Raw genomic sequence first — 14,906 nt, 5'->3', positions numbered from 1 at the left:
CATTCTGCTAATGTCAAGTGCATTCTGCTGATGTCAAGTGCATTCTGCTGATGTCAAGTACATTCTGCTGATGTCAAGTACATTCTGGTCATGATAGGTTAGGGGTGGAAAGAGTCCAGATTTAATACCACCTATTACCAGATTAGTATTAGGTCTCAAGAGTTTGGTAAAGATTGGGAACTGTTTTACTGGAGCCCAGGCAAAATCTATTTAGATACACCTATAAAATGATCTGATTATACTTACACTGAAGTTGACTGATACTCTATCTTTACTCAAACAGATAAAAGTCAGAAGGAATGCCTGCATAGTCAGAATGAAATGCGAACATGAGCGACTTGATGTGAAACCACAGTATTATTGTCATTAAACAGTATATCATGTGACTAACCACGGGTCCAGGTAGTCCTGTGGGTCCTACTCAGTACCCACCAGACCCAAGTACCCGATCACCCGTCCCAGCCCTGTGGTAGGAGATTGTTATGACCTGACATTGGGGATCAGTGGCGAAGTCTCGTCGGTTCCTACTTTCATAGTCTCTTACTAATCCTACAAGTACATACCGCTTGATAACTCAGTCAGTCATTTCCCCTGCAGATGCCACGCCGACACCCTCCGAGTTGAAGATATCTGACATCACTGCTAACTCTGCCACTGTTTCCTGGTTGCCTGGCAACAGCACCTACCAGCATTCCATAGCTGTGAACGGGAAGGAGGTCCGCGTCGTCAAACCCAGTGTTTGCAAACACACTCTTACAGGTATGTATGTCTGAAATAGTATATCCTCAGTAGATGGATCCGTGAAGATCAGAGTAGCAATAGGTCTTCAGCAGCCCATGCTTGCTATAGAAGGCGACTATGCTTGTCATAAAAGGTGACTAATGGAATCGGGTGGTCAGGCTCACTGACATGGTTGATGCATGTCATCGATCCCAATTGCGTAGATTGATGCTCATGATGTCAATCACTGAATTGTCTGGTTCAGACTCGATTATTTATAGACTGCCGTCATATAGCTGTAGTAATGCTGAGTGAGGTATTAAACAACAAACAAACCTTAGTAGATGAGACAAGCCCTGGACAAAACAAAATGGCCTCTTGCCAGGGCTGGCCCCTAATCGACAGGATGCTGGAACATGATCTGTTCTGACAGTAATGTTTCTTATCCTCTTGCCAGGGCTGGGGGCGGTCGGGTAGCCTAGTGGAGAAAACGTTTGCTCGTCACGCCGAAGACCTGGGTTCGATTCCCGACATGGGTACAATGTGTGAAGCCCATTTCTGGTGTCCCCCGCCGTGATATTGCTGGAATATTGCTAAAAGCGGCGTAAAACCATACTCAATCACTCACTCACTCTTGCCAGGGCTGGCCCCTAATGCAGTACACAAGGTGACGGTTCAAGCCAAGAGTCTGACAGCGACGTACGAGGATGAGAAGAATCAAAAGAGAAAGGAGATGCTATCAGCCAGCACTGAGTTTAAAACAGTAGCTGGAGGTGAGTTACACATGCTGACCTATAATTAGCCCATTCCTTCTTCAAAAGGTTTATTTCTACATCAGAGTAATGCCCCTCAGTTGTTTTCAGGGGATGTGGAGTGGCGTAGTGGTTAAAGCATTTACTCTTCACACTGCAGACTGGGTTTGATTCCCCACATAGGTACAATGTGTGAAACCCTTTGTTCCCTGCCGTGATATTGCTGAAATATTTCTTAAAGCAGTGTAAAACCATACTCCCTCACTCAATTTTCAGACTTTATTAATGTTTGCTATTACTATTATTGTTTTTACAAAGTTCCCTTTTTCATGTCCATGGCTAAACACACTTAAGCCAAGAATAAATAAATACGGCTGCTATAGAGCGTTTAATGTTGTGTGGTGGTAGTTCCAAATGTTAATATACTCTAACCACACTAATGTCTGCATAGCTTGTCATGTATGTAGATCACTTGATTGTCTGGTTTGTTTACAGGCCGCTGTCGCATGGCAGGAGTACTGCTGTGTGGCATCAGTCAACAAGTAGGGCAGGACACGCGTACCCTTTTCGCGAACACCTGGTGTCATCCCCGACTTTCAGTGATCCATTCATATCATTTTCACCACTATTTTCCTTTTATGCCCAATGGAATCTGTTTCCATGGATAATCCAGACTGGTTATTCTCTGGCATTGACGTTCTATATTTACCCCCAGGGCTTCCGGACCCACCCCTCAATGTTCAAGTGGAGGCGGGGCCCCAGGAAGGCACCCTGCTCCTAACATGGCTGCCAGTCACCATCAACACATCAGGGTTCTCAAACGGTGCCGTTGTCACGGGATACGTGGTGTACGCAGATGGGCACAGAGCTAAGGAGGCCAAGGGACCAACAAGTAAGTTCTCTCGAAGTTTCCAAGGCTGTGGTATGTTGGTATGTTGGTATGAGTGAGTGAGTGAGTGGGTTTAACGCCACTTTTAACAGTATTCCAGTTATATCGCGGCGTGTCAGCTTAATGTGGGAGGAAAGCCCGTTTTACCACTTCGATGAAACCCACGAGTACGGGTATGGTGCTGACAAACCTAGAAATATAATCGGGGCATACCTGGATTCGAACCCACAATCATAGGTTTCTTGCTTGCCCAAGGGACGCAACTCTGCACAGCAAATCGCGGCGCCTTAGACGACTGGGCCACCCATGCCCCCTTATGTTGGTATGAAGCCATGCTAGATCCTTATATGGCTGCTCTACTTGTCTGGTGACTTTGTTGATGCATGTACAAATTGTGTAGATCAAAGCTCATGTTGTTAGTCAGTGGATTATCTGGTCTTCAGCAACCCATGCTTGCAGTAAAAAGCGACTATGCTCGTCGTAAGAGGCGACTAATGGGATTGGGTGGTCAGGCTAACTGACTTGGTTGATGCATGTAATCGTATCCCAACTGCGTGGATCAATGCTCATGACATCAATCACTGGATTGCCTGGTCCAGATTTGATTATTTACAGACAACTGTCATATAGCTATAATATTTCTGAGTACAGCGTTTCACAACAAACAAACAAACATTAGTTGCACATCGATTATACTTCTGAATTCCATGCACCCAAAGGTCCAGATCCTCAAGGTCCGATTTATCATTGCCAGATGACCACATTGTGCTGGGTGCTGAAGATTTCCAGGGCTTTATACCAAAACAACTGACTGTACGAACTTTGACCGTTGATCGGAAAGAGTCCGCAGACTCTAGTGTTGTTCGCCTTCCTCATAATTTAATCAAAGAGGTCACCGCCAGAGCTGCCAAAACTGTTGCCAGCGAAGTTATGTCAAGGTCATCCCACAGGGTAAGCTACAAGGAGAAGCATGCAGCTGACGATTGTGTCGTGTCATCATGGATATGACATTTCGTCATCATGATGTGGGCAGTGTTAATTCTGTTCTCTGTCATGTTATATAATTCAAGGACTTTCATTTGTATTTTTTATGCAAGATCCTGTTGAACTTTTTGTACTAGTTTAACAATCCTGGATAAGTTTGAATTATAAAATATTTTTTCAAGTTATGGAAAGCATGAATATTTTAGAAGATTATTTTTTGCAAAGAATATTTTTCAACTTGTGTTTATCAACACCACAAATACTGCTTAGGCCAGACTTTCTTTTAAATTTGCATTACGAAACCACCAATTCTCTAAAAACTGAAACGTGAAAAAAAAAAAGTAGTGGCTTTTGTTATTCCGCCAACCTGAAATAAGTACAATGTTTAAAAAAATAAATTAAAACCTGTTGAAAATTTATCTTAAATAACTTAATAAAACCCAATGAATTATGATAAATCCTGAAATCATTTTGTTTTTTTCTGACCAACTGAGCTGACTTTTTTTCACGTAATGTCAATTGCCCCCACCCCCTAAAAAAAAAGGTCTGGCTTATGGGATTGTGCATGATACACATTAGGTAGCTGAATAAATTCGCACTTTTAGGAGTTTTGCCGTAAAATGGCAAATCTTCAAGCATGTTCCTTCTTTCAAATGCAAGGGCTATCTTTGAGTGTCAGAAATAAAAGTAATTTATAAATTTTGTTAACAGCATAGAAAAATGACCCCATATCACAGACGGTTCCATGTAAGTCTGTTTATTTTAAATCACAACTCAGAGAATTGAGACTTACTATCAACATCTGTTTTAGACATGTGTAAGTGAGGTCTAGGTTTTCAAATTTTATGTGTACTTAAAATAATAATATGTGTATTTAATAAATCGGGTAATTGGTAATCAGTGTCTTTTGGCAAAAACTATATTTTTTAGTTATGACAAATTTTAAATATGTCTTTCTGAGTTGTGATATATTATTTTATTTCTTTGTTCAAATATTTCAAACACCTTTGAATTCTTGCCCAAAACTTGACGATTGTTTGACCTTTGATTTTATATCATATTTCTTTCAGTGATGGTTCATGCCGAACACAATTTGTTGATATACACCACTCTTTAACTGATTGAATTATTTAATTTACAAAATGCTATTTTTCAGGCTTAACCCATATTATTATACCCACATTAGAGTGCTCGGCCAAGGGAGATACAGACTTTGTTGTCAATATCATATATATATATTACGGATAAAAATAATTTGGTCATTTCAACTTCTAGATTGGATCGTTTTAAGAAGGAAGTTTATTATAGATTTAAACATTTATAGCATCATAATTTGAATTCATTTAGAAGTTTCACATGGTTTTAGAGATAAGTAATTCTTTGTTTTTCTTTTAAGTAATTTTTATTGTTTATGTTTTAATATGTCTATGAGAATTGTATTCTGGATAAAATTGTTTAATCAAAACAATAAATATAAACAGTTGAATGAAAAAAATAATTTCAACACCAAATATTATTTTGTAAGTCTTTTTTTTTTTTAAATAAAAAGAGATAAGAATAAGATCTTTGGGAACAATGCAGTTTACCAGGCGCAGTTTGGTTAGTGCTTATTGGCGAATGTGGCTCTTGTTTCATAGATCTTGCGTGCCTCTTCGATCATTTGGGTTGGTTGTGTTAGGGTTAGGGTAGGTTACCCCCAACTCTGTCCTTAGCCCTTGGATCCCCTTTCCGATCAAATACCCCTTCATATCCTTAGGGTTAGGCACCACATGCCAATGAAACACCCCTTTACCATCCATAGAGTCAGGCACACCTTGCGAGGTAGGGTATGGGTTAAATGTTTCCTGTTAATGAATTAATCCATTGTAATTTGAAGAAACTCCATACAATTCAAATTTTGAGTTTCACAGCGAAAATGGCGACTGCACATGCACATAAAGGAAACAATCGGGTGCTGATGACTTGGTAAACAAGCACTAATTATTTGTGATAGCTCCTGTGGTAGGGTGTTGGCTGATTAGATTAACTCATTAGCCTAGCTGAGCTTCAAGCTGGAAGCGTGAACTCGATCATCCACAAGGCCCGAATTGAAATCCGAAAAAGTGTGCCCGGTAAAGTGCATTACTCCCAATCTTTTCAAGCAGTTGAACAAAATAATTTTCAATATTTCTTTTGAAATTTCAACATGTAGATCATTTGGTATTAATTTCTGTCTAATTTTATTGTGCGTTATACTTCAGTAGACAGGGAAAAGTTCTTATATATCAAATAACATTCCATCTGTTCAAACATGTTTTTGATATACCCTTGGCCTAGCACAGTAGATAACTGATGGTTTGGGGTCTCCTTGAATCTATATCCGCACGTTCTCCTTTTCTGAAGAGCTCCAAGTCCCCGACAGGAAATAGTGAGAATGCTGGGAATGATACTGATGAGGAGATTGAGGCTGCGTTTCGTGAAGCGCAGGAAGCTGGCGAGCAGCTGTCAATGGTGGGTTACGTGGGAGATCATTCTGACCAATCGAAAACAAGTATACATTCTCTGCTTCAAATTTGGAAAACTTTCAAAATTTCGTTAGTGCATGAGTCAGGTGTAATTTGCATTTAAATGAGTAACTGATCAGTTGATTTTGTTCTTACTCGAATTAGAAATCTAAAAAAAATGAAGTTTATTTAAAAAATAATTAAGTGTTATCTCACAATTGTATTTTGTTGTCATGGAAACTGAATCATAGTGCACATGGTGGAAGTGCAGTAAAATCATGGGTGATGGATGCCTTGTTGTCATGGTAACCACACAATAATAATCAAGCACGAATCCCTGTAACATGTTATGTGGTGTGAACTCGGATACTGCTCTCTCTCAGTCTAATTTCGGAATGGCTACGTATTGTCCTTGTCAATGTTGATGTCCATCGAGAGTCCAGAACAAGTGCCTCCATCTTTCCTCTCCTTAACCCTTGTCTAGTCATAGCCAGAATTAACCCTCTGTAAGTCAAGTATACACAATTTTAGTGTTAACCCAACTTGTAACTCTTAACCCCAAATTCTTTACCTATACTAACAATTCTATTTATATTTTTTCTTTGAAATTTGCTTATTTTATTTTTTAAATATTTTTTATGCATGACCTTGATATTTGATTTGCCAGCATGAAATTTATTTATTTATTTTTTTCACATTTGCATGCTGAGATCAATTCATTTGTGCATGGTCTGGGTTGGTTTGGCTTCACATTTATAATTTGAACGTTTTTATTGATTTATGTATTCAATAAATTTTATTAACGCAGAGTCCAGAAAATTCAAATTACGCGGACCCGTACATAGAAAGTAGCAGCTCAGAGCTCTCTGATATTCCTGAAGTGGAGGAGGAATTGATTGGTGCAGAGGAGACCAATCAGAATGCAGATGTCTCAGGACATTCCCTCTCATTGGTTGCTCCCTATACACAAGCAACCAATCAGGTTAGACTTCAGTCCAAGTTGATTGCCAAGTGGGAAGTTCAGGTTGAATTTAGAGTCTCGTGAACAGTTATCTCCCTTGTCTCATCACTTTATGCATGCCTTTCAAATTGTCAGCAAAACTATGTTTTTTTATGCAAATATTTGATTTCTTGAAGTGTTTCGTTTTGAATTTTTTCGAGTATAGTTTTAATTTTATAGAAAATATTAGTACTCTAAACTATAGCATCTATGCCTATCAGTTGTTGTATGTCCGAAAAATAATGATAATCATCATAATAATAACAATAATACAACCCTTAGTTCAGAACATCTTGTCTCAAGAGTTCTGGATTTGCTTCTACTTTTTTAAAGGGATTTTAGCTTTTGAATTTGGATTTGAATTCCAAACTTTTACCAATTATCACATTTTTAATATTTTAAAAATATCAAAATGGCCAAAATCTCTTTGAAAAAGGGAAAATATCTGAAGATCTTTTGAGACATTCCCAATAGCTATCCAGACCACCGCTAGAAGACATAAACTTTGCAAATAAAATATTAAAGAGGGGCTTATATAATCAATATAACAAATATATTTGCTTGCTCATCTAACATTGAAATTTTATATCATGGGGAACATTATTGGAATCAAAAAAATTCAAATTCTAACCAAAGCTCTGTACAGCTTTGGAAACAAGCTCCATTCAAAGTATTTTGTTGCTGAAGGGATATTTGTTAAAAATGACAACGTTTGAAAGTGTTTTTTAATAGTATTTAGAAAAAAATACTTTCAAATCCACTGTCAGATCTTTTCACACAAGATATTTGTCTTCTGAACATATTAAGCCTACCTATACTACTCAAAAGAAGTAAAGGAACACACTTCTTACATGTGACTATCGAGTTAATCTGTCATGGCATGAGTGCTTAGCTGTAGCCATTTGAAAGAATTGGATGTTCCTTAACTTCTTTTGAGTAGTATATGTTCATGGGACAGAAGAAAAATGTCATGTGATTTTTATGTATGGTAATAATAGATATTAATCATTTGCTTGAATGTAATGCCTTAGGCGGATGACAGAAAATCTCCGAAACCAGCACCAAGGAAGACCGGAGTGGTTGGATTGTCACCCAACAGTGATCCCTCATTTCAAAGAGAGGATACCCCTGGCAGTGATAAACTTCTGCCTCTGCAGCGGAAAATACCGGCTATAGGTAATCATATGAAAAATGGCTTTAGGTAATGAAGTTTTTACCAGGAAATCGACAGATTATAGGTAATGAAGTATTTACCGGGAAATATGCAAGTTATAAGCAATGATGTACTTACCAAGAAATATACCTATGAATACACAATGCCATTTAGAAAGTGGTCATATGTAGCAAATGTTATATTTGGGATAACACTTTCTTAGTAAAGTACAGATTCTCGTACTTTTTGGGGGTTGAGTCCCGTCCGGGATTCGAACCCACACCTGCCAGAGTGAGGCACCTAATCGCCAGCACACAAAGTCAGCGATCTAACCCACTCAGCCACCGAGGCTTCCACAAAATGAAAGTCTGACAACTGGTAGTCTAGATCACGTACTTTGAGTACCCCTCTGACAAGTGTAAATTATTACCAGGAATTTCTCCACTGTAGATCAGCACATACTTTATGACCAGGAATTTCTCCACTGTAGATCAGCACATACTTTATTACCAGGAATTTCGATCTGAAAAATACTATCATGAAAGTGTATCTCGTGGATAAGCCGACCCCTTTTTACAGAATCTTTTTTCTGGTCCTCAAAATTCGGCTTATCTGCGGACATATACGGTACACCAGGATATGACCAGTTATATACCAGCTATAAAGATATTCTGATACTTCCAGGAATACCCCAGCTGTAATTTATCAGTAAGTCTATACAGCTCATGAGATTTCTACCAGGAACGTTATTTATTATCTATAGGATATGAAAAATCTCTCTCTTATCTTAGAACCTCTATTTCTGTGAACTTAATGGACTACTTTTTAAAGGTCATTTGATTTATGATCGTTATTTGTTTGCTCATGTGCACATGCCCAAACACGTGTATGTAATATATTGATACGCCATAATGGTGTGAGTGCCTTGCAAGCATGGCCTTGTCATCTACAAGACGTCCTTTCTTTTTCTGTCAGTTAGTTTACATATTTCTTTTCTTAAAACATGCCGTCTGTGCTGGAAATTAAAATAAAATTGGATCCTTCAATTATTTTTTTGTATTTGAAAAAAAATATAGTCAGGAGGAGAACTATTACAAATTCTTTGTTTGCCATTTAGTATTTTTGTGAAATGTTACAATGTTCAAATTATATATTGTGGCATAAAAACTATTTGTGATTTGTTATGATATTTCCATAAGAGTGATAATCAGGCTTTAATCAGCTTTAAACTTGTTTTTCAATATTCCTGATTTTGGGGGCTTGCAGATCACGAGTTTTGCTTATTCCTATGTGATAACCAATAATTGGAAAATTCCTGGTAATGAAGTATGTGATGACCTATGATGGGAAAATTCCTGGTAATGAAGTATGTGATGACCAATAATGGGAAAAATTACTGGTGATTTATGTGATGACCTCTAATGGGAAAATTACTGGTAAAGTATGTGATGACCAATAATAGAGACATTCCTGGTAATAAAGTATGTGATGACCTATTGTGGAGACATTCCTGGTAATAAAGTATGTGATGACGTATTGTGGGGAAATTCCTGGCAATAAAGTATGTGATGACCTCTTGTGGGGAAATTCCTGGCAATAAAGTATGTGATGACCTATTGTGGAGACATTCGTGGCAATAAAGTATGTGATGACCTATTGTGGAGACATTCCTGGTAATAAAGTATGTGATGACCTATTGTGGAGAAATTCCTGGCAATAAAGTATGTGATGACCTATTGTGGAGAAATTCCTGGCAATAAAGTATGTGATGACCTATTGTGGAGACATTCCTGGTAATAAAGTATGTGATGACGTATTGTGGGGAAATTCCTGGCAATAAAGTATGTGATGACCTTTTGTGGGGAAATTCCTGGTAATAAAGTATGTGATGACCTATTGTGGGGAAATTCCTGGCAATAAAGTATGTGATGACCTCTTGTGGGGAAATTCCTGGCAATAAAGTATGTGATGACCTATTGTGGGGAAATTCCTGGTAATAAAGTATGTGATGACCTATTGTGGGGAAATTCCTGGCAATAAAGTATGTGATGACCTATTGTGGGGAAATTCCTGGCAATAAAGTATGTGATGACCTATTGTGGGGAAATTCCTGGTAATAAAGTATGTGATGACCTATTGTGGGGAAATTCCTGGCAATAAAGTATGTGATGACCTATTGTGGGAAAGTCCTGGCAATATATCACATTAGACAGGCAACCAATTAGATTTGCTGTTTTGCCTTGTTTCTTTGTCTGTGTGCCAAAAGGCAGGAAGCAAATAATTATTCTAATGCTTGAGCAGTTAATTTCCTAAAAGAAATCTTGAAAGATTTCACAAAATTTCAAACTCACATTTCTAAAGAAACATTAGGATAGGCTGTCATTAATAATTGCTATAAAGAAAATAAAGTTGTTAGAAATATGCCATTGGGTTTAAACAAAACGATCTCATTTTGGAGAGAGAAAGATTTTCCTTCTGTCATATCTACTGCTCAAAAGAAGTATAGATTGACTATAGTCATAGGAAATATACAGATGTTCTTTAACTTCTTTTGAGTAGTATATACGAGTCAGATATTGAATTGTTCATGTATTCATAGGGGTCCATTTTGACATGTGAATATTTGTGAAATATATCCTTAATTGTGTTCGTACTGTGTTCAGTATTGTCATATTGAGAAAAAATACAGACATGAAAGATAAAAGTCACATTATTCATTTGTGGTAGGTAAAATTTAAGAAAAGGAAAATTTAGATTTTCAAGTGGTTACTTATTGAGAAAAGATCACAGATGTTTTGAAAAAAAGAACGGAGTAAAAACCAAAAAAATCTCGCTTATTGTCAAGGTTGAATATTGGTTCCATATCTTGGATACCGGTAAGAGTCTTTGAATGAAAGAAGTACAAACAGTAAATTGTTCAAAATAATTATACATAATTGATCCAACAATAGTTTTACTTTTGCAAAATGTACAGGCTTATTGTTAGACAGGAAAATATGCTGGGTATTCTTATTGATAATAAAACAACAAATATTGGTCTTCAGAAATCACCCGTGATAGCAGTACCGAGAGGGGAACTTCATTTGAGGATGATTCTGAAAATCTTCCGAAGAGGAGCTCATCGTTTGAGCCGTCAGAGCAGCAGTCGGAGACTCCCCGGAACACCCCCCCTGTTGTATCAAGGAGGAGAGTGTCGCCAGGACAGAACTTCAACGCTGATTCAGACAAAAAGGATTTCCGGGATCGCAAAATGACCACACCTACTTCTGCGGACTTTGACAGATCACATGATCATGGATCACCAAGAGGTCAAACTCCGATCAAGTCGAGACGAATCAGTCCCCAAAGTCCCGGCTTCAGAGAAAACAGGAGTACTCCCAATGAAAATGGCCATGACCTTGACTTTGATGAGAATGGAGACGTGGACTCAATTTCAGGGGAGATAAATCCTCCCGTGGATGACAACACAATACGACTATTTATTGCCTTGTTTGATTATGATCCTCATGTGATGTCACCAAATATGGATGGTGCTGATGAAGAACTGCCCTTCCGTGAAGGTCAAATTATTAAGGTATGTTTTTTAGATTTATCCTCCAAAACTAGCTTCCAGAGATATCGCTTAGGTGAGGAGCATTCATGACTAACTCGTGTTATTCCGGGACAAGCCAAATAGCGACTCATGCCATTTTTACGACTGGGTTCCGTCTAAGTGGAAACCGGCGTAGCTAACAGAATTGTCAACTCGTTGCTTAATAATTCATGTTTATTTCCCACATATATCCTATATATTCCAGATGCTATTGAATACACATCAGGACTTACAGTATTATACAGTACATTTGAACACATTGAAATGAATCTTGGGTATATTTTTAAATGCAAGACATATGTAAAATCAAAAATTGTTCCTAAGGGATTCTTTGACCGAAGTAATTGAAGTCAAACGCACATTCTGATTGGTTCGTTACTCACATAACATTCATCGATAGGAGGACGAGTCTTCTTGCAGGTTACGGAAAGGGGGGATGAATGGGGCGAGGAGATATCGCTACAGTAAATTGCATCACAATGCTTTCAGATGACATCATCAGTTACCATGACGACACAATTAAAAAGACATCCCTTATCTCTCTGCCACTGAAGCTGTTCAGCTCTACTTTTTACACTCAAGGCACTGGTTGTTACTGTTTACAAACTGAAAAAGTTGGAAGTAAACGGGAAATAGTATCTCACCCTTGTGTCCTTTGCTATCAAGCTTATCAACAGTCGTGGATAAAAGTTAAAACTCCTCAGTGTTCTAATCTGTTCTTGACTTGTTTTGGTATATACTCATCGCCAAAAGAAATGCAAACCATAGAGGTGAGGTGAAATGGGGTTATCGTCATATCCAAGATTATTCCATTTATATTGCGGTATGCATGCACGCGCGTGTGTGTGTGTGTGTGTGTGTGTGTGTGTGTGTGTGGCTGTGGCTGTGGCTGCTTGTACTAGTCTGGACTGATGCCGATTTATAGTGCTAGCCCACTGAGATACCATGCCGCAGTTTAACATGAATACCCCACTAGACACAGTATACTGACTCCGAGCCGACCAGCCCTTGTTTTAGCCCCTTAATGCCAAGTGCCAGACATGGTAACAAAAAGTACCATCTTTTAACGTCTTCTGGTATGACGCGGCCGGGGATCAAACCCCGGACCTTCCGCTCTCCGGGCGGACGCCCTTGACCACGGAGGTGGTCTCAAACCATAGAAACATATAGAGAAGTAGGTACACTAAGAAGAGATGTTTCCAGTGTGTACCACTTAATGACAAAACTAACAATTAGTCAAGTGTTACCACGCTTCTCCTACAAGAGACAAATGGTGCATCTCACATCATGGATCTATAACATCACATATGATGCGTTCATGAGTGTCGGTTCACACAACATAACAGTATGTTCGTTTGTGCATCAAATCTCATATCTCTCGAATATGAGTAATTCTTCAAATATCGATCAACATATATGGTATTCACGTTTCTTTTGTCAGTGCGTATATTTGTTATCCAAGCATTATGGAAAAAGGAACCCAGATTATTGTCTGATGATAATTTATGAATATTTTCTGATTGGATACCCATGGGCATCTTCAAGCTAGACGACCTCAATGTTCTAGTGTGTCTGCCCAGAGAGCGGAAGGTCGGTGGTTCAATCGGGGTGTCGGGGAGCCTTGTGGTTAAAGCGTTTGCTCGCCACGCCGAAGACCTGGGTTCGATTCCCGACATGGGTACAAAGTGTAAAACCATTTCTGGTGTCCCCCATTGTGATATTGCTGGAATATTGTTAAAGGGGCGTAAAATCCAAACCCACTCACTCACTCACTTGGTGGTTCAATCCCTGGCCATGACCTAGAGATGTTAAAAGATGGTATTTGTTGTTACCCTGCCTGGTATTTCAAATACTCAAATATTTTGGCATTTTGTAAATTGCCTCAGTGAAGATTTCAGTCATTTTACACATTGAATGTAACATATATACCTTGCAAGAAAAGGATTTATGTGGGAATGTTACAAAAGCTGTGTGTCAATCATGGCTTACTCAATCCTGTATGTGGTTACATCTTCGAGACTATAAAATAAATTTTAAAGCAAAACAATTAATCAACCATTTGCCAGATTAGTTTCATTGGTCTTTTTATCCCCACACACCTGAGAGCAGGAACGAATAAATATATAATATCGCTTTTCAAATATCAGAAACATGTCTAAATCAATTTCTGCATTGCTGCGGTTTAATTTTTTTGCCAAGAAATGGTTTTCTTTCGCTTCAGGTGAAGTCTCTGCTGGTGTGAGTGGGAGAGAAACAGATAATTATTCAAAATGTCACTGTAATAATAGATGTTTAGATAAAACCATACAGACGTAATTAATTTTTCTTTGTTTTGGAAAAATGGCTAAAAAGGTGATGGGCAGCCTTAAAAACAATCAAACGTGTGGAGAGAAACAAATAATTATTCAAAATGTCACTGTAACTGTAGATATTTAGGTAAAAGGTTGCAGACATAATTAATTTTTGTTTAGTTTGGAAAAATGGCTAAAAAAGTAATGGGTAGCCTTAAAATCAGACACATGTGATGTAGTATTTTTTGCTCACTAGGACAGTGTTAGATATAATTTGTGACCTATCTTGTCTGTTAGTGAACTTTCTGATTGTGGCTTTTTGCTCCAGTTAGTTGACATGAAAACCGAAAAATTAAAAAATTGTCACTAAGTAGGAAAGTCATTTTTTATGAAATGAATGACGAGTGGGAGTTATTAACGTACAATGAAACACTGCAGGGAGAATAAAACCATGAGGGGCGCAGCCCTGAGTGGTTTATTCGTTTATGCTTCCTGCAGGTTTTTATTGTACGATAAACAATGACCACAAGTCATTTATTTCTTATATGAGATATCAACCTTTTGTACAGCCTTTTTAAGGATTTCAATAAACTGTACAGGCTTTAAAAACATTCACCCGTATTGAAATAATGATGACTCCCCGAATACAATCAGACCTCAGCAATGTCGGACTACTCCATTTTATGTAGAGGGGGGTTAAGTTTGATATTCTCACAACCGTCACGTCGCTTATCTGCACCTTTTCTCCCAATACTGATCATCATATCTCTCCTAATTTTGGGTACGATCGTTTAGCCATTGTGTTCATCTGTGCTGTCCAGCGACATCTATTTGGAACAACTCACTAGACACTTCCCTCTCAAATAACGTGTCGTCCAGTTTACGACGTCATCAAGTTGCGAGCGCATGTTCGAATCTCCAGAAATGACGTCATGATAGAACAATGTTTTATTGTGAAATAAACGTTTCGTTCTTCATTGTTCTTTGCAATTTACCTCGTAGCTCTCTTATATAACTGTGACACCAGCTGTCAACTCACATA

At 38.2% G+C, this 14,906-nt stretch overlaps 1 protein-coding gene across 12 annotated transcripts in view; it reads left to right on the top strand.

The window, feature by feature from the left end:
• Positions 1-14,906, top strand: part of LOC124145761 (RIMS-binding protein 2-like) — a 322,306-nt gene that overhangs the window by 293,845 nt on the left and 13,555 nt on the right. For 9 of the 12 annotated variants that reach the window (XM_046515668.2, XM_046515665.2, XM_048401246.1 and 6 more), the window contains 8 exons: positions 598-759; positions 1,362-1,493; positions 2,188-2,364; positions 3,116-3,312; positions 5,728-5,835; positions 6,637-6,810; positions 7,860-8,004; positions 11,026-11,555. In XM_046515668.2, coding sequence (XP_046371624.2) covers positions 598-759; positions 1,362-1,493; positions 2,188-2,364; positions 3,116-3,312; positions 5,728-5,835; positions 6,637-6,810; positions 7,860-8,004; positions 11,026-11,555 — 1,625 coding nt within the window. The remainder of the gene's footprint in view (positions 1-597; positions 760-1,361; positions 1,494-2,187; positions 2,365-3,115; positions 3,313-5,727; positions 5,836-6,636; positions 6,811-7,859; positions 8,005-11,025; positions 11,556-14,906) is intronic. The other 3 variants (XM_046515666.2, XM_046515670.2, XM_046515672.2) reach the window with 3 other exon arrangements.

The sequence above is a fragment of the Haliotis rufescens genome, unplaced genomic scaffold (assembly GCF_023055435.1).
Source record: "Haliotis rufescens isolate VD_foot unplaced genomic scaffold, xgHalRufe1.0.p SCAF_21, whole genome shotgun sequence".
In the NCBI taxonomy this organism is placed as follows: domain Eukaryota; kingdom Metazoa; phylum Mollusca; class Gastropoda; order Lepetellida; family Haliotidae; genus Haliotis; species Haliotis rufescens.
This window is presented reverse-complemented; position numbering and strand designations above follow the sequence as displayed.